This window comes from Leptonychotes weddellii, chromosome 9, assembly GCF_054177405.1.
Source record: "Leptonychotes weddellii isolate Sample4059 chromosome 9, ASM5417740v2, whole genome shotgun sequence".
In the NCBI taxonomy this organism is placed as follows: Eukaryota; Metazoa; Chordata; class Mammalia; order Carnivora; family Phocidae; genus Leptonychotes; species Leptonychotes weddellii.
This window is the reverse complement of record NC_138377.1, coordinates 75,122,238-75,149,474: the sequence shown is the minus strand read 5'-3', so window position 1 is coordinate 75,149,474 and position 27,237 is coordinate 75,122,238. Positions and strand designations below refer to the sequence as shown.

At 39.6% G+C, this 27,237-nt stretch overlaps 1 protein-coding gene across 3 annotated transcripts in view; it reads left to right on the top strand.

Annotated features, from left to right (window-relative positions):
• The window catches only part of ZNF106 (zinc finger protein 106), a 64,460-nt gene that overhangs the window by 22,077 nt on the left and 15,146 nt on the right, over positions 1–27,237 (top strand). The window contains exons 3-14 of one of the 3 annotated variants that reach the window (XM_081830981.1): positions 2,870–2,931; positions 8,765–8,965; positions 11,967–14,147; positions 15,363–15,996; positions 17,706–17,775; positions 19,122–19,276; positions 19,361–19,421; positions 20,105–20,242; positions 23,304–24,066; positions 24,422–24,477; positions 25,040–25,185; positions 26,524–26,658. In XM_081830981.1, the coding sequence (XP_081687107.1) occupies positions 2,870–2,931; positions 8,765–8,965; positions 11,967–14,147; positions 15,363–15,996; positions 17,706–17,775; positions 19,122–19,276; positions 19,361–19,421; positions 20,105–20,242; positions 23,304–24,066; positions 24,422–24,477; positions 25,040–25,185; positions 26,524–26,658 (4,602 nt within the window). Of the gene's footprint in view, positions 1–2,869; positions 2,932–8,764; positions 8,966–11,966; positions 14,148–15,362; positions 15,997–17,705; positions 17,776–19,121; positions 19,277–19,360; positions 19,422–19,900; positions 20,243–23,303; positions 24,067–24,421; positions 24,478–25,039; positions 25,186–26,523; positions 26,659–27,237 lie in introns of all 3 variants that reach the window. The other 2 variants (XM_081830980.1, XM_081830982.1) reach the window with 2 other exon arrangements.

The following is a 27,237-nucleotide window of genomic DNA, read 5'->3' as shown; positions in this document are numbered from 1 at the left end:
AGTTTTATTTATTTATAAATGTATTTTTTTTTAAAGATTTTTATTTATTTATTTGACACAGAAAGAGAGAGAGCACAAGCAGGGGGAGGGGCAGAGGAAGAGGGAGAAGCAGGCTCCCCGCCAAGCGGGGAGCCTGACTTGGGGCTCCATCCCAGGACCCTGGGATCATGACCTGAGCTGAAGGCAGATGCTTAACGACTGAGCCACCCAGGCGTCCCTGATACTGAGTTTTAAATCGATTATCAACAACTTACGTTGAAGCAGTGCTTTCCTGTAGTCTCCCAAACTAGTGTAACCCTGATTTCTCCAAATATACTGTGGAGAAGAAAAAGACTCTGTAAGTGTGGGAAAAAGCTGTGTACTACATCCCTGAGCATTCTGATGTTCACTAATTTATTTTTTTATTTTAATTTTATTTTTTAAAAGATTTTTCATTTATTTGAGAGAGAGAGAGGGAGCACGAACCGGGGCGGGGGCTGGGTGGGGACAGGGAGAAGCAGGCTCCCTGCTGGATGTTCATTAATTTATTAAAAGACTGAGAAACCCTGGAGTTAAAAACACTAAAAAAAAAAATTCTGTTGTATTACTCACTGTTTTATAAATTTGTTCAACTGCCAAATCTTTTCAAAAAAAAATTTCCTTTCTCCCCCTTCTTTAAAAAACATAATACTGATTAATATTATAAGAACTAAAAAGAAGCTTGGTAACTGAGCACTTGGGGTTATTTAATCCTACTACCCATGGATCTTTCCTAGTTATTTTGAAAGCTCAGGTTGCCACGCTATTTGCATTTATTCCTTGGAGCAGGGTAGGAGAGAATTTTGCACGTAAATTTAGGAAAAGATTTGTGAAGGGTTTTAGACATCTAGTCGGAAGTCACCCTAAAACAAATTTTGAATGATAACATTTTTATAACTGAAATAGGATACAGAATTGGTTTTTCTATCTGAGAATAACCTATTTCAGTGAATGCTGTTTTGATCAGGAATGGTTTCATTGCAAGAAAAAGAACCAACTTAAATTTAGCTCAAAGAAAGGGGATTTGGCACATGTAAATCTAATATAAGGAAAGATAGAACAAAAGGATACATAGGGATTTGAGCAGGTGTTTATATTGTTCATGGATTTTTTTCATTCTTGATTATGTCACTAATCTGATTCAGCTTTCAGCTCTGTAAGTGTTCATTCTAGTTAGTGGCCAGTCAATTGTAGGTGGGGCGGGTGGGGGGGGGGGAAGGTCACATGTAAAGCTATCCCCTCCAAGAGAAGCATTTATAGAGACAGGAAGGAAGTGATGGTCATCTTCAGTAAAATTGTCATTTAAAGGAAGTGTTTGGAATCACAAAGCTGTTTGTCACACTGTAGTAGATAAAGTAAGAATAGGTTATTGGGTTGTTGTATTCTTTTTGACAAATGAATTGTATATGAAGAAAAATCTCAATGCACTAGATGGTTACAGTGTGACGTGGTATATAAAACCTTGGCTTTGGTGTCAGATATGTCAGGGTCTGAGTCCTAGTTTGACCACTTGATTATCTATGACTCTGAGAGGGCAAGACTGAATATTTTCACACTTATCCCTTCAATGCCTAGCTCTGTATTTGGCACTGAACAAGCAATGATAAATACTTGGTGAATAAATGAGTTAGCTTCTGTGTATCCTTGTATCCTTATGAAGTTAGTAATATTCCCTCAGCAGTGTTTTGTAGTTCATATGAGGAAATGTTTGAGGCACTTAAACACAGGGCACAGTTAATAGTAATACTCAACAATTATAGTAGCCCTTTATTTTATTTTATTTTTTTAAGCTTTTTTTTTTTTTTTTTTGACAGAAGAGAGGGAGAGAGAGAGAGCATAAGCAGGGGGAGCAGCAGGCAGAGGGAGAGGGAGAAGCAGGCTCCCCGCGGAGCAGGGAGCCCGATGCGGGGCTCGATCCCAGGACCCTGAGATCACGACCTGAGCCGAAGGCAGATGCTTAATGACTGAGCCACCCAAGCGCCCCAGTGGCCCTTTATTTTATTTTATACGTGAACAGCCATTCTCTAATTATGGCGTGCTACCTATATATATGCCTGCGTGACAAAGGGGTGGACATTTACAGCTTTTTGAGATTTGCGTGTATGTGCGCATGTTTTTAAGTGGCAACTCTTCCCACAGATTTCATTTTCCTCCCACTAAGGATGGGTTGGAGGTACACGAGGCCCTAGTAGATTTTCAAACATTTCATTAGAACCAAACAAATCAATTGGGCGAGAGTGGGCAGTGACGATGAAGGCATGATTGAGCTGTGTTCGAAACAGTTTTAAAAAACTTCTGATCAACCACAGGGAACTTCTGTTATATCCATAACTTCTACCTAGAATTAATATATCTATCATTCAGCAAATGTGGACAACCGTATGCCAAGCCCTGGCCAAGACTTGAGTAAGAATTTTAGCTTATTTTTGAGAAACTCTCAGTTGAGTGGGGAAAGTATGGAGAAAAGTAACCAAATAGTTGAGAAGTTAAGTGATTTCAGATTTTAAAAAAACCCCAAAAAAACAAGTAAATTCTTTGAGGTAGAATTTAACCCACATAGTTTATTCGTAAATCTTTTGCCCCCTAAAGACAATATACGTTCTAATATTTTTGGAAAGCCATTTAAATAGGTTTTTCTTAAAAAGTCCTTTATTTAAGAATGAAATAATGTCAAAAACATAGCTAAAGAACTATGAGGAACTGATTTCAATATTGAATTGAGAAGGGTAACCAGGACAAACACTTAATGACACAAAGAACCTGAACCCCAACTGTTGATTGAATAAAAACGAGGAATTTCTTTTCCCAAAGCAATCTCCCTTAGTTTAATCTGCTTTCTTTAATTTTGAAGGAGATGGACGAACACATGCGGAGCATGTTGCATCACAGGGAACTTGAGAACCTGAAGGGCAGGTATGGAACGGCTGTCTTCCATCAACTTGCGACTGTCGGGGGATCTCAGTGCTGAGGGTGCCTCTTAGCTTATTTTATAGTAATTCTTCATAAATGAATATGGTCCTATGACATAGAATGATCTTTTAGAATTATTAACAACTACAGTAGTGTTTTGGCATTCCAAAAGGATAAATCTTTGTGCATCTCCAATATGGAGAATTCACTGCAGCTCTAGGTAGTAGATTGCAACAGAAGTGGGTGAGGATGAGCTAGTTCTCTCATTAGGATGTTTTCTCATTCCTATACACCAGCCTTGAAACTAAGACATTTCTCTGTTATTGCTTCAGCTGTGTTACAAAAATTATTACATGGCAGAAACCTGTAGTGTTACTGAAAAAGTCTGAGAAGTCCAAAGTCTGCTGAATAGCACTGAGTCTCATTAGTGTAAATAAAATCAGGGCACAAACTTTGAATATCTAAGAATGCTATTTTGTGATGCAAAACTTGAGATATTTAAAGAAAGTAAGTCTAATAAGCACCTTTAAAAAATTAAATGTAGCGGATGTATATATTCCATGTCTCTCTTTTTTTTCCATCTATGGTTTTTTTTTTTTGATGTTTTTGACTTGAATTTGAGGTTTGGAGATAGTATGGAACAGAGAAACATTGGAGAACTGAGAAATACTTATTGCATGAATAATAGATACAAGCTTTAATCATGAAGCCAGACTAAGTCATTTGACGTTATTTGTATTTAAAATAATACAGTTTTATATGGTGTGGGCAAATTAATATGTTAGTAAACTTTTAGCATCTGTTTAGCATATTTGTAGAATTTTTGCATGGTCTCAGTTTCTTACTATAGGAAGTTTAGGTCTTAGCAGCAACATAGAAGAGGCTTTCGTTCAGATTTAGTGTGGAGAATCCTTGTCATAATACCTTGCATACATATGATCTTTAACTCATTATCATTGGAAACCTATGAAATAGAGTCAACCTTTGATTCTCTAAATGGGTGTTATCTTAATTACTTAATCCCATTTCCAGCAGACTTCCTGTTGGAATTCACCTTTTTCTGGGCTATCTACCTGCCATGTGACTATATTATAAATCAAATGAAACATATGAGGTCAGTAAATCTAGTCATTAGGAGAGAAGCCACTTTTATTCCAAGATTAATGCCTTATTTTCTTCATACATCCACTAAACAGCTATTTAAAATGTTAAAAAGAATTTTGATTACTTAAGATTCGTGTTCATAATGAATACAGAATTAATTGTAAAAAGTAAAAAAGGTAGAAGTCCTCTCAGTCCTACATGCCCCAGCCCTGCTCCCTTCCTACAGGAAAGCCAACAGTTCGGCCCATATCCTACCTAAACCTCGTTCTGTGGGTATACATAGACTTACGTTTCTATATAGACACATTTGGTCTTGTCTTATTCACGTAACTGAACTACATGCCGTATATTTATTGTTCAGTAACTTTTCTTCTACTCCACCCATCAACTTAACTGTGCCTTGGAGATTTTGTGTATCATTTTCAGTTATTTGGAGCATAGTCAAATGATCGAGGAGAAAGCATTTAGAAGCCTCCAAGCTGACAATAAAAGTGTCAACCTTAGCATCCAAAGTCATTTTATTTAGAGGGAAACACCTTAGTACTTACTTATTCATATTTTAGGTACAGAGCTAACAAGTTTTATATGGTCTCCTAGCCTGTAATAAATTATAAGGGCAAAGGCAAAGCAGGTAGCAAGGAAAAACAACTGACAAAACTATAAAAAACAAAATCTCAAAAATCATTTAATTACTTGGAGCATTTACTGTAGTGACAAACTGTGATCACTAGTTTGTACCATAGGGACAAGTAGTTATTGGTCATTATTTTTCCTTTCTCTCAGTTTGTGATTATTTTCTGTGGAATTCATGTTTAATTACTGGCTTTCTGATGTTAAAGCTTTCTGTTTCTCTTTATATTTGTATCAGTCTAATTTTTAGCTGTGATCTGGTTAAGAAATTTAAAGAGCATATTTTTTAGGTTTTGAATACAAATTTGAAAAGTAAGAAACTTTCTTTTTATTTTAATAATAATTTAAATTTATTTTTTTATTATGTTCAGTAAGAAACTTTCTTATTTGGTTCACAATTTTGGACATCTGGAACATTTCTCTCTTTTTTTCCCAGTATACTTACTCAGATGTGTGGCCTATTTCTACAGATAAATGCTATTAAAAGGGCTCAAACCTTTATTTATCAACCAGCTGTTGTGGTATAGTTAGAGCAAGCTTAATAAAGAAAAGCTTATGGGTAGAATATCTTAAGGCTTTGCCTTCCACACATGAGAGGAAATTGTGTGGTAACAGGATGAAGTTAATTTGGGCCCTCCTTTAAATGTCCCAAGGACAGTTTTTGCCTTTATTAGTCAAGAAGTGAAGTAGTACGTGTTCCCCAGCAGTTACTTTATATAGTTATACAAAGTAGTAAGTGTTTTAACTGGTTATTGATAGAGAATTGGAAAATAGCATCATTAAAATATTATTTAATTTGCCATTAAGTTTTTAAATACGTGGTTTCCCTAACATCATATGTAGAGGCATGAATGCCTCTTGTATGTAAAACGGGTAATATGCTTTCCTGCAGACACAGACACACTCGCATTTTTAAGAGATGTGGTTGTCCTAACCCATTCTTTCCCTAGATAAATGTGGATCCTCTCTTTTCTCCTTTTGACATTTCTTTTTTTTAAAAAATTTTTTTAATTTATTTATTTGAGAGAGTGAGAGACAGAGAGAAGGAGCAGGGGGAGGGGCAGAGGGCGAGGGAGAAGTGGACTCCCCGCTGAGCAGGGAGCCAGACGTGGGGCTCAATCCTGGGACTCCAGGATCATGACCTGAGCCAAAGGCAGACACTTAACCAGCTGAGCCACCCAGGCACCCCTCATTTTGAAGTTTCTTGTAAAGATTCTCTCTCTCTTTTTAAACTAGAATTCATTTAGGAAAAATTTTAGGAATTTTTGGTTTTGGAGAGTTTGTTTTTAGTGCTTTTTTGTTACACTTATTGCCTCTTCCCTTGTGGGCAGGATCTCTTTAGGTGTTTTTCTATTAAATATAACTTTAGAACTATGGTTAATACCCTTTCTTAGAAGGAACGCACATATGTTCTAAAAATCTGTGTTTGAGTATTTGTTACATATCCAACATATGCCTGTGCTTTGGAGATTGCAAAGTGTGTGGGTTTAGGATTATGGATGTTTATTTTTAACAGAGTTAAATACTGTCTACACTGCGTTCCTTAATATTTTAAACAGTGTGGTCTTCCAGTTATATCTGTAAAGAGAGGGTTCTTAATAGCTTGAACATGAGAAAAATTCTCAGCATTTTAGAAGTAAGGGTATAAGCAGAAGTTTTATTTAAGAATGCCTTTAGGAAAGATATCCTTGGTACTACAATATACAGTTTAGTGTTCTATAAGTTTTTATGTAGAAAAGTGGACTAAAACATTTTCCATAGTTTTAGAGAATTTAAAGCTCAAAAGATTTTCTAACCAGAAAATTCAGTTGATTTGAATTTTCTTTTTAACTTTATGTTTTAAATTAAAAAAATTTTTTTTAACTGAGAAGTATAGTTGACACACAGTGTTACATTAGTTTTAGGAGTAAGACATCATGATGCAACACCTCTGTGCTCACCACAAGTATGATTCGAATTTTTATGATAGTGTAAACTATGTATTCTAGGTTAGTTGCAGTTTTCAGACTCTTCCAATGCTGGACAGATTTATGCTTACATATTTTTAACTTCTTTTTGTGTTGCCATGAGAAAAGGCTTGATTTCTGCTACAAGTTAACACTTTGTATGAGCTACCGTAATTTTGAGAGAAGAGTAGGGGTATCCGTGGCAAACTTGAGGAATTTGAGGATTATACTTTAGTGGAAAATGCTCAGTGAAAGAATAGATTTAAGCTTTTGGGGAATTAGAATATTGATATACAGGATAATAAGGTAATGAGATTTTTCAGGGAACCTGGTCAGAACTCATTAAAATGAATCTTAATGTCAGAGACTGTATTGTGTCCAGAGCATTTGAGGTTACAGAGTTCAAAAAAGGTAAAAACTTAGGAATTTTCTCCATTTTTCTGAGGTGTTTTCCATAATTCTTACAAGGGGAAAAACTTTTAATTTACTGGGCATTATTTCTACTTTGTCATGCTAGACAACTGTAACCATATAGTTAGCATGATGCCCAGAATTTATTAGGTATTCCGCAAGGTTTTTTTTTTTTTTAATGAATGTTCAGGTGGCCTGTAATAGAAACCATCTTTTGGTAAATGAAGTGCTCAGTTTTGAGGTTCTCTTCTGGTTAATTGATATGAATTCCACCCTGTCTTTATAGATATATGTGAGGGGAGGATGGAACAGTGTTGTGCATGTGTGTATGTGTGTCTTTCTGCCTGTCTTATAAGACAGCATGTATTTTTGTGGGTTTTTTTTGTTTTGTTTTGTTTTTAAGATTGGCATAGAGAATTTTATCAGTGGAGAAAGCACCAACTTAAATCTACATAACTACCCTTACCATTGTTTTCCTTGCTTTTCCTGGTTACCTCCCATAACTGTTCCTCCTTCCTGCTTTTCTTTCTTTTGCCTTTAGCTGAAGATGGTATTTAAGTTGGTGGCTTAGGTTACCTAGGAGAGTCACTCATTTTTCCTGGGTGTCTCTCATGTATACCTGGGATATGTATGGTAATAAGCTTCTGTTTGTAAAATAAATAAATGAATGAATGGATAATAGAGATTGGCATAGGAAATGCAAAAATATCACTAGTGTAAACCCAAGACAAGTGATACAGAGTTAAGCCCGTTGAGCCATTATTGAATGGTTATTACTGTCCATTCATTACATTTGTGGCCATGGTGTTCAGATGTTTCTCATCAGTGGCTACATAGACAGCTGAACCAATCAAGAGATTTCAGGAAGCTAAAAAAGCTGTTAAATTATTCATCCACTACAGCTCTGGGTGTTGGTTCAAGGTTTTGGTTTCTTAAACTGGCCAAGTATGAGATTTACCATTGACTGCGTAAAGTAAAAGGAAAAAAACCTGCTCAGTTTCTTTCTGAACTAAGAACCTGGCTTCACTTCTCTCCAAACTTGCATTTTCTGAAACTTGAGAAAAACCATTTGCCTAGCACAGCTGTTAACTTCCTACAACTGAAATGCTTTCCATTCCCTTTTAAATAAGCCCTTCTGAAGCAGAATGTAGGTCACATGTATCATCCAGACCAAAAAAGTTTGCTGAGACTACTCCTATCCTTTGCCCTGGGGTCCGGAATCTTCACATTCCAGGCAGAGCTCCCGCTGTTCCGATTTAGCTACCACATTGGGATTGGCTAGGCTGCCTGCTCTTTTCTCCACCCCTTAACTCTCCCTGGGAGAAAGCTCTTGAGCCTGAGATAAAATGTTCGCGCTGTGACCAGGCTCCTGAGTGCCCCTGGCACCATGGGTGTGCTCTAGAGCAACTTTTGTTTGCTCTGAGCCCCCTGCCCTGCCTCCCCTTTCACCATGTTTCCTCTGGCAAGATTTTAAGTACAGCAATTCAAGAAGATTTCTCCTCGTAAACTATATTATTCTGAAGTGTACTGCCTCTTGATTGCTGGAAAAGAATCTTAAAATCATTTCAAAAATAACTTTAGAACAAACTTACTAAAAGTGATGAAAGGAGCATTGAAGTTGATTAGCACTAATCTTTCACTGTGCCAAAGTGTGCAGCGTTTTTCAGAGGAAACCGGAAGAGATCTGTTGAGTGTGCCATGCCAGTGGGGAGAATTGAATGTCCCTCATCTCCCTCTTTCCCTAGGGACAGTAGTCATGAGTGCCGAGTGTGCGGGGTCACAGAAGTGGGTCTTTCTGCATATGCAAAGCACATTTCTAGCCAGTTGCACAAAGATAATGTTGATGCCCAGGAAAGAGAAGACGATGGAAAGGGAGAAGAAGAGGAAGAAGATTATTTTGACAAGGAACTCGTTCAATTAATAAAACAAAGGAAAGAACAAAGTCGGTAAGTAATGATTTTGGTTTTTAAAAAGGCTGTCTAAAATAAAATATAATAGAGAATACATTTTCCATTTCTATACTTTTCAGCCTGTAGCTTTCAGACTTACCTTCATGGCAAAGGTTAGCTTGAGGTTGCTTTCTTACGCATAAAAGGTGATTGGAATCCTTCTTTGAGCTACTATACTATCTGTATTAAAAAAAAAAACTCGGGAAAAAAAACTACTCAGTATTGTTTCTATAAAAATTAGCTGTAGGTGCTACATATCTGAAATTTTTCCTATGTTGATAACCGTGTTTAGAACTGTTTTTATTGGTTCCAATTTCTTTTGGACACCAGTGAATTGTTTTATTTGGTATCCAGAATTTCTAGTGGAAAGGTATTAGTGTAAAAGCTTCTTCTTTTAAGTATTTCTTATTATATCCATTAGGTAAAAATACTTTGCCTGATATGAATTAACATGGTGCTTCTACCAAATTTGATTCGTCCTTTATTATTTAGTGCTTCAGTAAATATTTATTGAATAAATTTGTATTGTAAGTTTGACATTGTCAAGATCAATATAAGTTTTCCAGCTTATACTCTATAATTTGACACCTACATCTATAATTCAGGTATTAGGCTTTTGTATTTTTGCATTATTGAGTTGTGGTCTAAAGAGTTTAATTCATGAAGCAGAAATTTTCAGATTTCTCTTTCTTTTCGGGTAAGAGAACCGGTTAAGAGGTTGGGTAATTTTTTCAAGTCTTGGAGTATAAGGAGAAACATTACAATTCCAAAATAAAATTTTAAAGATTCTTCTTGAATACTAGTTATACTTGGTATGCATTTCATTTTTAATTAGAGGTTTAGCGTAAAAAGGAAGTAGTTTTCGCTGTACATGCTACAAGTGTTCTGAACAAGTCCTTGAAGGAGACTTTCTTGGTCTTAAAACATCAGTAGCAGCATGGTTCTTAAACCCGTTTAGTTGCTTAGTCCTTTAAATGACATTGTTACTACTATCATTATAGCTGTAGTTTACTCTTGTTTTAAGGGTGTTGAAGTCTCTAGGAGATTAACGTTTATCTTTTTCTTACACACTTGTGCCATTATTAGCTTATCTGTATAAATGATTAAATATTGAGTCAGAAGGTAAAAGAGCTTCTCAGTAAATTAGACATTCATATCATAGTTAATATTCTTCGAATATTCTGATATGCTACTTTGGTGATTTATATATAGTCTTATTTCTCTAGGAAGTTTTTTTCTTCTTTCCTTCATGAGGTTTTTAATTTACATGGCTTTTTCTGGGCTATGGATTTGGCTGCATACTGTTGTCCCCTCGATCTAGCTAATTCAGGGTGATCTAGGAATTCTACTTTGTGACAGATTTATTGCCCGATTCTCCCATTTCTGGATCCCATTAGTGTAGCCGAGTCAGATCCAAGAATCTCCTTGGATGTCAAAAGTTGTATACTGCCTAGAAACAAAAGATAAAAACAGTTTGGTCACTGGTGTTACAAAAATCCTGCACATGTTTGCAGTAACACTTGTCACTTGGGGACTTAGGATCTCCGGTTTAGAAGTGGTTGTAATTCATAATGTAAGTAGATGTTTGAACTTTCAGGTAAATTAACTTTCAGTTCCATCTTGTTGAAAAAGGAAGAAATTCCAAATTTCCAAAATCTTAGACACATTTGAAACTTTTTTAGAGTTTTTAGAAACTGAGTTTAAGTCAGATTTAGAGGAGGGAGCCCAACAGCAAAAACTTCGTTGGGGGATTTTCAGTCTCTCAAAGCCCCAGCGGTGAAGAGTGTAGATGCTAGAGTCAGACTGCCGAGGTTCACGTCTCTGCCGTACCACTTCTGGCTGTCTTACTCTAGGCAAGCGACTCAGCCTCTCCAGTCCTCAGTTTCCTCATCCAAAAGGTAGGAATAAGAAGAAGAATTGCTTCAGGGCTGTGAAAACTAAATGAGATAGTCTATATAAAGTGCTTCAAATGCCTGACAGTAGGTACTCAGTACGTTCTGGCTAGTGTGACTCCATGTTTCGAGCACCTGTGGCACGTTAAGCACAATGCCAGGCACACTACAGGCAGTTTGTAGAGGAAAGTGGTTTTGCACCTATTTCTGTGATGTTGACTTAGGTTTACCCACATGTCTGTGGGCTCCATGGCTAACACGAATAGTTGAAACAGCTGTAGCTTTATAAAAGCCTCCAGCTCGCGGAGCTCCTTGTAGCTTTATAAAAGCCTCCAGCTCGCGGAGCTCCTTGTAGCTTTATAAAAGCCTCCAGCTCGCGGAGCTCCTTGTAGCTTTATAAAAGCCTCCAGCTCGCGGAGCTCCTTGTAGCTAGCCCTGATTGCAGGTGCTGCTTATTCGGTGTGTGCTATTTTACTCCTGTGTGTGATCTCACTTTCTCAGCTAGGCTGTAAGCCTTTCAGGAACGGGCACTGTACATAAAAGTTCTCTCTCACCACAGTCATTGGATGTGTGCCTGATAAAAGTGTTTATTAATGAAGGTGCTGATGCAAAGTGAAATCTTAGTGTTTAAAATAGGTTAAGAAACTGGGTTTTTGAGAAAGAACCTACAACTGGAAAAATCCACAGTATTAAGAGCCGCTGAACTTAAGTTGTATTAACTATGATAGCTAGCCAAAGCTACAAAATATAATTGTGCTTTTCAAATAGGTGCATAATGTAAAAACAATAATTGGATGATAGGGACAAAAGTCCCGGAACTTGCTAAGAAAAATAGGAGCAGGAAAAGGTGGATAGTATAAATGTGTTAATTTTTAATATTTCTGAGGTGATAGCAGAATGAAGATATTGTTTAATGTCTAAATCAATTGTGAAATATAAGTTGAGCTATATTAAAGATAGGAAAGCAGCCACTATTAGAAATAAAAATAGACTCTATTATATATTTTGAGTAACTGAGGAGATAGGTAGTGGGAAGTTTGATGCGCTCTGCCTGTGAAGCATGATAATTTCTTTAAATCTCTAATGGAAAACTGTTCTTCTTCCAGACAAGATGAACCTTCCAATAGCAGCCAAGAAATAAACTCTGATGACAGGCGACCCCAATGGAGACGAGAAGACCGAATCCCTTACCAAGACAGAGAGAGCTACAGTCAGCCAGCGTGGCATCATCGTGGACCTCCTCAGCGAGACTGGAAGTGGGAGAAAGATGGCTTTAATAATAACAGGAAAAACAACTTTGCACATTCTTTGAGGAATAACGGTGGACCAAGAGGATGTTCCGGGTGGCACAAGGGTGTTGCAGGAGGCTCCTCGACTTGGTTTCACAACCATAGCAATTCTGGAGGTGGTTGGCATTCAAAGAGTGGTGCAGTAGATTGGAATCCTAATGGTACAGGAAGGAATTCCAGTTGGCATTCTGAAGGAACAGGTGCCTTTTCCAGTTGGCATATGAACAGCAGTAACGGAAACTGGAAATCCAGTGTACGTAGTACAAATAGTTGGAATTACAGTGGCCCCGGAGACAAATTTCAACCAGGCAGAAACAGAAATTCTAACTGTCAGATGGACGACCTGACTATGCTGTGGAACAAGAAATCTAAGTCAAACAAATACAATCAAGAGAGATATAGTTGGCAGCGGCAAGAAAGTGACAAAGTTGGTACGGCTGCCACGTATAGAGGTCCTTCTGAAGGATTTACAGGTGATAAATTTCCTTCAGAGGGCTTACTTAACTTCAATTTTGAGCAGCTGGAAAGCAAAACTACTAAGCAGACAGATCCCATAGCTTCCAAAATGGGTGGGAAGAATGGCAGTGTAGCGAGGGACAAGCTCCATCGCTGGACTCCTTACCCTTCCCAGAAGACTCTGGATTTACAATCAGGAATGAAGGAAGTCACTGGTAACAAGTCAGAAATGATAGATAAGCCTTTCTTTGACTTCAGCTTGACAACCGCAGGAACACCAGAGCCCCAGATTGATGAAACAGATAATTCCCCAACGCTGAAAACACAGAAAGAAACACATGGTGGATCTCTTACTCACAAAGCCCCTTCTGACTGCACTGCTTCTTACGAGGCAGTGAGAGATTGCCCTGTTACAGAAAAGCATGAACAAGAGCTTCACTTAAGTAAGATGCCATCCTTAAAATCCCCACTCCTTCCAATTCCAGTCACCAAGTCAGTTCCTCAAAAGCCAGATTTAAAGAATCCCTCAAAAAACACCAAAACAAATTCTTTTTTTCCTGGAGAACACTCAAATCCCTTGAACAAACCTGCTATGGAAGACAGTCATGGGTCTCATGTAACCAAATTGCGAAGTTCATGTCCTCATGTTTTAAAAGGGAATAAAAGTACATTTGGCACTCAGAGAGAACCTGATGAGAATTTCAGCGATACATTACAAAAAGCCAAAGAGGTGCTACAGTGTCATGAATCATTGCAAAATCCACTTCTTGGCACTTCTAAAAGGACCAGGAACTTTGCAAAAGCAAGTAGGAACGTAGAAGAGTCTGAAAAAGGATCTTTGAAGATAGAGTTTCAGGTACACACGTTAGAAGATGAAAGCGATGGGGAGCTCTCTGACACGGAAAAGCGAGGATCAAAAATTGGGACCCTGGGCTCTGCCACTACAGAAATGTTATCCTGCAGCACTCACCTCGCTGACGAGAAAGAGGGGGATGACCAAAACCTGAAAACATGTAGAAAACTCTCCACTAATGCATGTAATTCAACAGTTCATCAGAAAGAACCTGAGTTGCAGATGACCTCTGCGGCCAGTCCACCCTCTGGCTTACTGCTAGACTTGAAAACTTCTCTAGAAGATGCACAGGTGGATGACCCTGTTAAATCTCATGTATCTTATGAAACAGAAGGTTTTGAGAGCGCTAGCTTGGATGCAGAGCTTCAGAAAAACGATCTAGGTCAGTCCTCAGGCCCTCTTCTGCCTGAACTCAGTAAGCTTGGCTTTCCTGCCTCTCTCCAGAGAGATCTAACCCGGCACATTAGTTTGAAGAGCAAAACTGGAGCACACCTTCCCGAGCCAAATCTCAATAGTGCTCGCCGCATTCGCAATATTAGTGGTCATCGAAAGGGTGAGACAGAGAAGGAATCTGGGCTCAAGCCAACCCTTCGACAGATTCTAAATGCATCTCGGAGAAATGTCAACTGGGAACAAGTCATCCAGCAAGTAACCAAGAAAAAGCAAGAGCTAGGCAAAGGCTTGCCCAGGTGTGTACCTCTTTTTAGTATCCCATTTCTCTGTCTTTTAAACTTACCCTTTGACCCTGGTCAAGAGAATTCTGGTTAATTAAATGTTTGTAAGAAATATATGTTGTAGATGTCTGGTTTAAATAGCAAAGAGTGACTGCTACCCTATAACAAATGCAGTAGAGTGTTTCCTGACAGGGAATTCAGGTTGCAAAGAAGCACGTCAGCCTCTAAGAAATGAGACGGGGGGGGCGCCTGGGTGGCTCAGATGGTTAAGCGTCTGCCTTCGGCTCAGGTCATGATCCTAGGGTCCTGGGATCGAGTCCCACATCGGGCTCCCTGCTCCTTGGGAGCCTGCTTCTCTCTCTCTCTCTCTCTCTCATGAATAAATAAATAAATAAAATCTTTAAAAAAAAAAAAGAAAAGAAATGAGACGGGGACGTAGAAAAAGACGATCAGAAATCCATCACTTTAGTTATAGGGGCCAGAAAGTGACAGCATGAAAAAGTGTATCTATAGATCTGTATCTATCTCTAGATCTTAATGAGCAGTACAGTTTTTAAGTGTCACTGCTCTTATTACCTTTTACTCAGAATCTATAAATAGTTACCCTTCTGTATATACTCTGGGCATTGTATTCATGATCACAAAATACTTTCTCTTAAGTCCTTGTGTGGCATTTTGGCTATTCATCTTAGGTTGAGGTGCTAAACTCTGAATGGGAAAGCAGCATTCAACACAGGTTTGCTATGTGAAAATCAACCTGCTGTATTATAATTGTATGGCCCTTCAGGCTTAAATTTTTATCCTTGTTGAAATAGCATATTTATTGTGCACCCTTTTCCATCCCTTGAATATTGAGATTACAAAGTTCTTGTTCTTAGCCTCATGCCTGGCACTTGTGAATGCTCAGTAAATATTTTTGTTTGGTTGGTTTGGATTTGTGTGCTGTTTAAAAATTATTTGTTGTTGGTTTGGAAAAGCTCCATACTAATAAAACTCTCAATATTCACTTCCTCAAATGTATTCTCCTAACTGTGCACAAATCTCTAATTTAGTACTTGTTACATGATAGTACTTACAGATGGTTATTTACTTTGTGTCTGCAATACTTACTAGACTGTGAGCTTCTTGAGGGCAGAAACCATCGTACTTATATTTGTAATCTCATTAAGTGGTGCCCCCTCTTCCCTACCCACGTCTGATTTATGGTTTTTTTCTTTGTTTTTTCTTAAGGTTTGGCATAGAAATGGTGCCTTTGGTTCAAAATGAACAAGAGGTCTTGGATTTGGATGGGGAGCCTGATCTGTCCAATCTAGAAGGATTCCAGTGGGAGGGTATTTCCATTTCTTCATCTCCTGGGTTGGCAAGGAAGCGAAGCCTTTCTGAGAGCAGTGTGATCATGGACAGGGCTCCTTCTGTGTATAGCTTCTTCAGTGAGGAAGGTACAGGCAAAGAAAATGAGCCCCAGCAGATTTTTTCACCTAGTAACTCATTGAGGGCTGCACAGAGTCAGACAACGACCCTGGGCCTTAAGCAGGAAGTGACACCTCTGGCTGCCTCCCTAAGAACAGGTGAAAGGGCTGAAAATGTTGCTAGTCAAAGGCGACACAGTGCACAGTTGTCCACTGACCGAACGATACCTTTGATGCACTTGGCCAAAGACCTGAACAACCAGGAGGGTTCTACGCCATCTTCAGAGAACCAGAATACCCAGGAAAGTAATGGCGAAGGAAACTCTTTATCATCAAATACATCCCCAGCCCTCGGAATCTCCAGTCTGGCAGACGCAGCCACAGACAGTAGCTGCACCTCTGGTGCCGAACAAAACGACAGCCAGAGTGTGCGGAAGAAACGCAGAGCCACTGGGGTGAGTACAATTGCCCACGCTTGTTGTAGGGCATTTCACGTGGTGACTTGGCTGTTGGAAGAAGGATGTAACTGTTTAATTGCTTCTGGGTAGCTGGGGTTCTGCTGCTTCCTACTCTGAAATAGGTTTGTGAGGCTCTTACTGTCATATTCTTATCCTCTTGGTTTCTTTCGCTGAGTAATTCTCCTAAGTTAGATGTAATTGAATATGAATGTACAGTACTAGGAAAATATGAAGTCATCTCTAAAACTAGTCTCCAAGCCAGTGATTCTTTGTATCACCTTACCAAGGAGTAAGACACATCTTTAGCTGTAACTCTATCTCTTTTCACCATGCATTCTGTACTGCTACTGAAGAAAGGCACTCTAGTGTTGCATTGGTAGGGCGTGAATGCTTGTTAGACCCAGGACCGCTGGGCTCAACGCTAAGGTAGTTTTAATACTACTGGAGTGCATCTATGCGAACATAGTCTTAGAAATATTTTTAGTCTCTGTTACTCAGTGTTTTGTACCTCAGTTACCCAGCTTGGCCCTTTCAGAATCCGTTCCTGCACTGACACCACTTCTCTTCTGGTATCTCTGTTGCTAATACTGCCTAGCCCTCTCAGGAACCCTTTCTGAAAAGAAAGAGTTGCTGGTAGTCATATAGTCTGGAATGTGACACTGTGAGAAAATGGGCTGTGTCCTTTATTTATTTATTTTTATTTTTAAATTTAATTTTTACTTTTTTCACCTTCCATTTTTTTATATTTGCTTTTCCCCCCCATTTTTTGATTTAAAATCAATTAATTAATATAATGTATTATTGGTTTCAGAGGTAGAGGTCAGTGATTCATCAGTCTTATATAATACCCAGTGCTCATTACATCACGTGCCCTCCTTAATGGGGCTGTGTTCATTAATACTGAGGCAATAAAGCAGAGTAGTTAAGGACTTGGCTTATAGACCTGGGTTCAAATTCCAGCTTTGCTCCTTTGAGTTGGACACTGTAGTGGATATTGTTGGCTGAAAGTTTGTCCTGTAACAAAGCTCATATCTAGGGGCTTGTCTCAAAGACTGTTCAGCTTTTTGTTGTAAAGGTTTTGTTGTGAAGATTTCCTAGTAAAGTAGAAACTATGCCACGGTGAAATCAGGTATATGCATTACTGGCTTTGTCCATACTTCTAACTATGCCTTGCTTTACCAACGTGAAATGCTTTGCCTTAGCCCCAGTGCTTCACCGCCTCTAGGATGCTAGGAAGGTACTTGACCTCAAATTCTGTTCTGGGGTTTTTTTGTTTGTTTTTTAAAGATTTTAATTTATTTAAGGGAGGGAGAGAGAGAGCGTGCACGAGCATGCACACGAGCATGCGCATGAGCAGGAGGGGCAGAGGGAGAAGGAGAGAGAATCTCAAGCAGACTCCATGCTGAGCTCGGAGCCCGATGCGGGGCTCAATCTCACGACACTTGAGATCATGACCTGAGCTGAAACCTAGAGATGGATGCCTAACTGACTGTGCCACCCAGGCGCCCCTGTTTTATTTTTTTAATCATATACATTCAATTGATGTTTGAGTTCATACCTTGTGCATGAGATTCCTAGTATCCTGTTAGAGATGGCAGCAATAGTGAAGAATAATGTACAGTGGTCTTAGAATTGATTCGGTTTTTTCCTTCCTGGGTAATGGCCTTTACACATTCAATATTACTCAGTTTTCTTTCTCTTCTCAGGATGGATCTTCTCCCGAACTCCCAAGTCTTGAGAGAAAAAACAAAAGAAGGAAAATTAAAGGAAAGAAAGGTATAGTGCAAAATATTCTGACAGAAAGAAATTGTTCTTATAGCAATTCAGCCTTTTTTACAACTGGACACAGAGTATTGCTTGTGGTTATCAAACACTGATCCCCCATTTATTCTTATTTTTTGACATTTTTGTTGTCTTGCTTAAGGGCATAGAAAAGTTTGATTTTTCTACCATATCCAGTGCAGCTATAGAAGAAATGTTTGATGCCACATAGACCCATAAGCTAAAGTTAATATGCATCTTGGACAAATTGAGTTCAGTATAAAGTCAGAAAGTCTCATTGGTCCTTTTCAGTGATGAAAAGGAATAGGCCATTTAGTAAAGATTTTGTCTCTGTTGGTTTTTTATAGCCATTTCTCTCAATTGCCATTTCTGAGGTATCTTTGTTGCTTCTCTTACTTGAATTGAGGGAAGTTGTTAGAGTCGCTCCCTCATGATACACTTCTGTGATTCTTGCTTTCCACTGACTCTGAACCCTTTCTGGTGTAAGGGCGAGTGTGGGAAGTGATTGGATGAACCTTGGGGTGGTTGGATGTGATGGATAAGGTAAGTGTCGAGGATGACCCCAGTTTCTGGCTGAGGCATCTTTGGGGTGTTGGTATCATTTGTAGAGCTAGAAAACTCCATGAGAGGAACAAGTTGAGGGTAGAGGAAGATGAGGAGTTCCTTTTTGGATCCTTTGAGTTAAAGGATCTTAGAGATACCTCAGTAAAGATATCAAGGTAGTAGTTGGGTATGTGGATCTGGAGTTTAGGATAGAGATCTTGACTTACCGAATGGGAAAGAGACAAACATACATACACGTGGTAGGACATTTTATTTAAAGTAATTTAAATGTACTATTTTGAAGCTATATTTTCTTCAGGAAGTTTTTGTCTGACGAAGCGAACTATTTTATATTAACTAAGAGACTAGAAAAATACAGATTAGGAAGAGAGTGCAAGCCATTCACATCTGAGGCCTAATCTAAGCAAAAACCATAGGTGAAGAGGGTGGTAGATAAAGGAAGAATGGGAAATGAAATGTACAGCAGTTGCTTTGCCTGGGACAAAGATTTCACTTGGAAGGGGAGTGGTGGAAGATGGTGACGAGGTAAGATGGGACCATGTGGCGACACACTTGTACCTATGAGCTACCTCCATCTTACCAGTTCTCACTTCTCGTTTAGCTCTGACGTCAGTCTTAACACATCAGTGATTTGCGAGATTTGATGAGTCTCCAGTTGCCCTGTTGGAGAGAAAATAAAGGCTTCTAGAGAACTGATGTAGTTCCACCTTCTGAGGAGCTGTATTATCAAGAATTGTCTCCCGTATTAAACTGAGCCTTATGGTTTCTCTTGGCAGAACGTTCTCAGGTTGACCAGCTGCTGAATATTTCTTTAAGGGAGGAAGAACTGAGCAAATCATTGCAGTGCATGGATAACAACCTTCTGCAAGCCCGTGCAGCCCTGCAGACAGCATATGTTGAAGTTCAGAGGCTTCTTATGCTGAAGCAGCAGGTAACAGCGGACAGAACGTTTAATGAGAACGTGTCATCTCTAAAGTTGGACTTCAAAATGCTTAACCAATTACTTTATTTTTAGATAACTATGGAGATGAGTGCACTGAGGACCCACAGAATACAGATTCTACAGGGATTACAAGGTATTCAGAGAGCATCTGATGGATTGGATCCTCTGTAGCTTGTTTATTTCTTTGTTACCTATACAGGGGAATTGAAGTAATCATGAAGAGGTCATATGTTTTCCCTCCTGTCTCCTTGCTTTCATCCTTCTGTAGAAGAGCCTGTGAGACTGTAGGCCCCGAAAATGCTTAGCAACAGGGGCAGTATGTTACAGAAAGAGCCTTGGGTTCGGAATCAAAAGACCTGGGTTCAAATCTTGGCTCTTCCATTAGTAACTCTATGACTTTGGATAAGTCACTTAAAATTTAAAAATGGAATACTAATCCCTGTTCTGCCTGTGTCCTTGTTGGTCATATAGATTTTATGACAACATATTTCGAAGAATTATCAGGGACTTCGGAATTCTCTTGTAATCTTTAAAAATACAAATTGGCTCTGAAATGAGTGACTTTTCAGAGAAGATTTTTGCATTTGTACATACGTATGTTTCCCATTCTAGAAACATATGAACCTTCTGAGCGCCCAGACCAGGTTCCTTATAGCCTTCCACGAGAGCGAAGGAACAGTAGATCTCAGACATCTGCTGATGCCACCCTGCTGCCTACTCCCTTTTTCCCAGTTGTTCTGGAGCCTCCATCTTCCCACATGTCTCCATCATCCACTGGAGTCCCTCTCCAAGTAACCACGTCTCCTACTTTCCAAGCTCACGGCAGTGTTCCTGCTCCAGACTCTTCAATTCAGATTAAACAAGAACCCATGTCTCCTGAACACGACGAGAGTGTGACTGCTGTGTCACAAGGCTCTGCTGGGAATGTGTCCAAGGAATTACTGCAAGCTAATAGTATGTAAACCTTTCTGTGGGTTAGGGGCAGACTGGCAGTGGGTTTAGGGCAGTTTTAGGTCAGTGATGAAGTCATATTTGCCCCATTAAAACTAAAATTGATAGAATTAATTTTTCTTTAAGTTTCCTTCATTTAGGGAGGATTGTTTATTTTTGAGAGAGAGAGTATGTGCACTTGTGGTGGGGGAGGTGCAGAGGGAGAGAGAATCTTAAACAAGCTCCACGCCCAGTGCAGAGCCTGACACGGGGCTTGATCTCATAACTGTGAGATAAGTACTTGAGCCGAAATCAAGAGTTCTGAGCTACCCAGGCGCCCCTACGAGGATTATTTAAATATCAGTAACTTTTCCTCAATTTTCCCTAATCTAGGATTACTAAATTGACTTTGCATTAGCACCGAAAAGGTTCCATAATGAGGATTGGTGCAGAATGGTTTTTTTTTTAAAGATTTTTTACTTACTTATTTGGGAGAGAGAGAGAACATGAGAGGGGTAGGGTCAGAGGGAGAAGCAGACTCCCTGCTGAGCAGGGAGCCCGATGCGGGACTTGATCCCGGGACTCCAGGATCATGACCTGAGCCGAAGGCAGTCGCATAACCAACTGAGCCACTCAGGCGCCCCCAGAATTGTTTTTTTTTTTTTTTTTTTTATATATGACAGAGAGAGAGACAGCTAGAGAGGGAACACAAGCAGGGGGAGTGGAGGAGGGAGAAGCAGGCTTCCTGCAGAGCAGGGAGCCCGATGCGGGGCTCGATCCCAGGACCCTGGGATCATGACCTAAGCCGAAGGCAGGCATTCAACCATCTGAGCCACCCAGGCGCCCCCAGAATTGTTTTTTTTGTGAGATAAGTGGAGTTGAAGTTACTCAGTCAACTTCCTAGATAAACTATATCCTCTGAATTTCTCAGCACTTAACTTTATCATTTAAAGGCAAGACAGGGGTGCCTGGGTGGCTCAGTTGGTTAAGCGACTGCCTTCAGCTCAGGTCATGATTCTGGAGTCCCGGGATCGAGTCCCACGTCGGGCTCCCTGCTCAGCAGGGAGTCTGCTTCTCCCTCTGACCTTCCCCTCTCATGTGCTCTCTCTCTCTCTCTCTCTCTCATTCTCGCTCTCTCAAATAAATAAATAAATAAAATCTTTTAAAAATAAATAAATAAATAAAGGCAAGACAGGTTTAATATAAGCCTAAGAGGCAGGTGCCCATGATGAAAGGCAGAGGACACTGGGGCTGGAATCATCAGTAGGAACTTGAGTGGTTTTGAGAAATAGCCAGTTTTTACTCTCTTCATAAAGTAACACTCACCTGGTTACCATTTGAGAATAACTTCTAAGCTGTTTTAAACCTTACCCAAAGTTTGTGTAACTGTAATGGTATAAACTGGCATTGTGTGACCTAAACAAAAAAAGTCTGAAGAGGGGCGCCTCGGTGGCTCAGTCGTTGGGCGTCTGCCTTTGGCTTGGGTCATGATCCCAGAGTCCTGGGATCGAGCCCCGCATCGGGCTCCCTGCTCGGCGGGAAGCCTGCTTCTCCCTCTCCCACTCCCCCTGCTTCTGTTCCCTCTCTCACTGTCTCTCTCTGTCAAATAAATAAATAAAATCTTTAAAAAAAAAAAAAGTCTGAAGAATTACCCTAGGTTTTGCTACCTGTTGCAACACTAATCTAGATATTTATCTCAAATGTATATTATCTTCCATCTTGAATTTTGTTGCTTCTCTGTGAATAGTATTCAATACTTTTTTAAAGACTGGTAAAGAAGTATTATAGTGACTTTTTAAGCTAATATTAGATTTCTTTCTCTGCAAAATAATTCGTGTTCACTGTAAAAAGATGGAAGACTGGGTGCCTGGGTGGCTCAGTCGGTAAGCATCTGCCTTTAGCTCAGGTCGTGATCCCAGGGTCCTGGGATCAAGTCCCGCATTGGGCTTCCTGCTCCGCGGGAAGCCTGCTTCTCCCTCTGCCTCTCTCTCTGTCTCTCATGAATAAATAAATAAAATCTTTAAAAATGTAGATGTTATTTTGTTATATATTATTTCAGTCTTAAATTATAAATGTGTGTTTACCCATAGACTTTATACAAAGAGAAAATCATAGTCTGTTATATAACCTGACTTTTTTCCACTTGATACATCATGATCATTTTCCTGTGTCATAAAAATAATTCATCTGAAATATTTTAATTTTACTAGTTGAATAATACTTGAGAAGTTGCATTATATGGGTATGTTAATTTATAATCTCCTTTGAATATTTGCTTTTTATCCTTTTTTTAGTATTCTGTATAACAGTACATTGTGTATGTCTTTGAGTATGTCTATGATTATTTTATCAGTTTAAATTCCTCCACATGAAATAACTAAGTCAAAGAAAATAGACATTTTTAAGTCAGCTGACTTTTTAACTACTGTTATGTAGCCAAACTGGATGATGTACCCATAATGGCATAGTGAAAGCATCTAAGAAATAAAGGCAAAAGCACTTGAGCTGAGTAGATATTTATTTTTTTTACTTTTTTTTTTTTTAAAGATTTTATTTATTTATTCATGAGAGAGAGAGAGAGAGAGAAGCAGAGGGAGAAGCAGGCTCCCAAGGAGCAGGGAGCCCGATGTGGGACTCGATCCCAGGACCCTGGGATCATGACCTGAGCCGAAGGCAGACGCTTAACCATCTGAGCCACCCAGGTGCCCCGAGCTGAGTAGATATTTAAATGTCTACCAAGAATAAAACATTACGTTAAATATATGGACATGTCAAACAGGAAAGAAAGAAAAAAGATGGGTAGAAACAGTCTGTGCCCATAAAGAGCTTTTGTACAGCATAAGACATGCATGTTATTTGTGAGATCAGTGCAGGGCAAAGTGTAGTAAGTGCTGTCACAGAAATTTCTGTAGGTTATGGGAAGCTGAGGGGTGAGATAACCACTTTAATAGTTGTAGCTTTGTTCACATATCACTGAAAGGTCATTACTTGGTAGAGATTCGATCATTGATAAATAATGGCAGTTTGTGATGATAAACAGCAGACACAAAAGAAGATGCAATAATTTTTTTTCTTCCCAATTCAGGAGAGAACAGTGACAGTTGTCCAGTTTATCCAGTCATCACTGCAACGTTGTCCTTATCAGAGGTCACAGAAAGTTTCCATGAGCCTAGCCAAGAACTGAAGTTTTCCATGGAGCAAGGAAATACCAGCAACAGAGGAAATGCCCCCTCTTCCCAACCAGCTGATCTTCATGAAGAACTAGTCAAAGGCAACAGCGGGTCTGAGGCCTGTACCAGTTCCTTTCCAAGATTGTCGTTTGTTCCCGAAACCCCCTTAGAGAGGGACCCCCACTCTCCAGCGGACCAGCCTGAGCAGCAGGCAGAGTCTACCCTGACATCAGCTGAAACACGGGGAAACAAGAAAAAGAAGAAACTTAGGAAGAAGAAAACGCTTCGGGCTGCTCATGTTCCCGAGAACAGTGACACTGAACAGGATGTATTTACTGCTAAACCTGTAAGGAAAGTAAAGACTGGAAAGTCAACTAAAGGGGGGAAGGTAACAACCTCCACCTGGGAAGATAGCAGAACTGGCCCGGAACAAGAGAGTGTCAGAGATGAGCCAGATAGTGACTCGTCTCTGGAAGTCCTAGAGATCCCTAACCCTCAGTTGGAAGTGGTGGCCATTGATTCTTCTGAATCTGGAGAAGAGAAACCAGACAGTCCATCTAAAAAGGATATTTGGAACTCCACAGAGCAAAACTCATTAGAAACTTCTCGTTCTGGTTGTGATGAAGTTAGCTCTACCAGTGAGATTGGCACTCGTTATAAAGATGGTATCCCTGTAAGGTGAGGATGTTGTGCTGGTCCGATCAGAACAGCTTTCACCATTATTCTTTTCGTAAAAAATAGAACTTGTGGTTATGAATCAGTTTTTAAATGAATCAGATGTATAGAAAATCAGTAGAGATTATGGGTATGGAGGAATCAAACCTTGGCAATGGAGATTTTTCTGCTTTCTCATTTGTGTTGTAAATATTTACTGTACTTCTATTTCCTTTCATATAGAAATTTCAGATGGAAAAACTGATCTATCACTGCTGTGTTGCCCATTGTTTAGAACAATCCTTTGAGTCAGGAAAAATAAGTTTTATGGCCTGTCCTATTCACAGGTGCTAAAAAGACTTTTGTTATTATTTTGTAGTGTGGCAGAAACTCAGACTGTGATCTCCTCCATAAAAGGCTCAAAGAACTCTTCAGGTATTGGTTATTCAGCTTCATTTAAATTAACCACAGAAAAAAAGGCTTATAAATAGTAGAGCCAGGGTTTAAGTAAGCCTATAGAATGGGGTGAGGTGGGGTGATTGTCACCAGAAGGATTGCTTTGACCAGCAATTATGGTATCTGTAAATCCTAAATCCTGCCTTTTTAGTTTCTTATTCTCATCTGTCTTAGCTGTTCAACTAATGAGTATTAAGGTTTCATTGCCTCCCGGGGTTTTTGCTTTGAGAAGGAACTGCTTAAAGAATAATGCCTTATTCAACAGAAGAACTGGCAGCAGAAGAGAGGATGTGGAGAGCGATTTGGTACTTTCCAGGTTCACTCAAAAAATAAGTATCTTTTTTCCTACATGGAAGCCTCCTCTGCCTTCTCTTGTTATAAAGTCTTCATAATGAAGATCATTAATGAAAGATGTGTTTTGCTAGGGGAACAAGGTTTTAAGGAGAATCCAGGGACCACTATATTATGTAATGGTTTTAAATTTTGAGTATCTTTTCAGACAAAAGCCGACAGGTCTCTGAAACATATTCTTGTTTTCCAGAAATATCTTCCGAGCCAGGAGATGATGATGAGCCCACAGAAGGGAGCTTTGAGGGGCACCAAGCCGCAGTGAATGCAATTCAGATATTTGGGAACTTACTGTACACCTGTTCAGCAGATAAAACTGTCCGAGCTTATAATCTGGTGGTGAGTTGATAACTCAATTGGAATGTTTTTGCAGGGTTTAGGAACTCCATTTTACACTCTCTTAAACAATAGGGATCTATTTGCTGTCCAGAGATGAGGTGAGTTTTAGACTAACCGTAGATGAGGTTGATGCAGTGGCTTAGAGGGTCACTGGGGACTTAGCTTCTTTCTGTCTCTCCATTCTGCTTTCTCTGGTGTCACCTCTTCCTAAAGCTAGTTCTGCTCACAGATTTTGGAAGCCCTTGGGGTTTCTTTTTCCTCCCATCGCCATAAAAATGGGTCCTGTGCTTGACTGTGAACAACCACTTAGCAAAGGGAGATGAGATGACAGCAGTGGGCTTGGCCAGTCAGGTTCTAGTCCTGGCGTTGTTGATGAGGTCAGTCCCATAGCTGCTACACAGTAGGGTAGAATGAATGTCGGGGAAGTACTGGAGGAGGCATTTTTCCTCACAGTTCATTAATTGTCCCAAGTTACCAAGGAGAGCAACAGTGTTCTAGTTCCTCACACTTAGTGTAATCTGATGCTCGTTAGTCTCAATTTTCATAGAACGAACTTTTCATAGAACGAGTTTTGATTTTGGTGTATGTCAAACTGATTTTGCTAATCAACAGTGATAGCCAAGAAACTTTAGGAACACTCTGTTGTCTGAGCAAACACCATGAAAGTATTTGAAATTACTGAAGTCTTGAAAGTCAAAAGGTTAGATGATGGACCCTGAAAATGTGTTCGCTCTAGGCAACAGGTGTCTAGGAAGGAAGCAGTGGTACCAGGAAGTAGGAGTGTAACATTTGGGGAATTGGCTCTAACTCTGAATTGCAAGATAAATGTATATATGTATGCACATTCTAAGTGGATCTCCATATGTGCACGAAGATAACATGTAGGACGCCCCCTTGTGAAACCGCCCCTGGACCACTACGGCCCGCCATGGCATGTGACACATCTCTGAATATCGTGGAACATCCATACTTACTGATGAGATGCAGGAACTTATCTGGGAAATTAGCTACAGTTTGGATTTGTCAGATCTTTGTTCTTATGTTGGAGATCCTTGCCCTAGGCATTAATTAAAATTCTGATCTATCTTACAGCAGATTGCCCTAAGTATTTTTGGTATGGCTCAGCTAACATAGAGTTGGAGGTACTTAGTTCATGTGACTGTTGACTGGGCATTTAGTGAGCAGATACTGAGCACCTTTTGTATACCAGGCACTAGCTGAGGCACTGAGGATACAGCAGCAAACTGTATGTTTCAGGATTTTTGTTGTTGTTGAGGAACTGTGTTACCTAATCCTCGTGTATCCACAAGTAATGATCTGATATGTGCTTAACTTCAGAGTCGCCAGTGCATTGGTGTGTTCGAGGGGCACACCTCCAAAGTGAACTGCCTCCTGGTTACACAAACCTCTGGGAAGAATGCTGCCCTTTACACTGGTTCCAGTGACCATACCATTCGCTGCTATAATGTCAAGGTAAGTGAGTCCAGAGAAATCAGAAGTGATCATATGAAGCTGCTTTGGCTGTATTTACTGTGTAGAGTGGAGACACTGAGACACATGCTTCATTCTGCCCACTTGATTATGCTTTGAGCCTATTTTAGTAGCATACCTCAAAGATACTGCAGGTTGGGTTCCAGGCCATTGCAGTAAGGTGTGAACATCACAATAAAACTAGTCAAATGAAGTTTTTTGTTTCCTAGTGAACATAAAAGTTATGTTGATGCTATACACTGTTCGGTTAGGTGTGCAGTGGCATTGTATCTAAAAAAAACTATGTACCTTAATTAAGAAACACTTTTTTCTCTTCTCCACAGAGAGGGAAAAAAGGAAGGAAAAAAAAGAGAATGAATACTTTATTGCTAAAAAATGCTAACCCTCATCTGAGCTTTCAGCGAAGTGGTCATCTTGTTGCTGCCGGGGGGTCTTGCCTCGGTGTTGATGGGCCTCTGAGGGGTGGGGGATGGTGGTTGCTGAAGGTTGGGGTGTCTACGGCAATTTCTTAAAATAAGACCACAGTGAAGTGTGCCTCCGTGATCGACTCTTCCTTTCAGG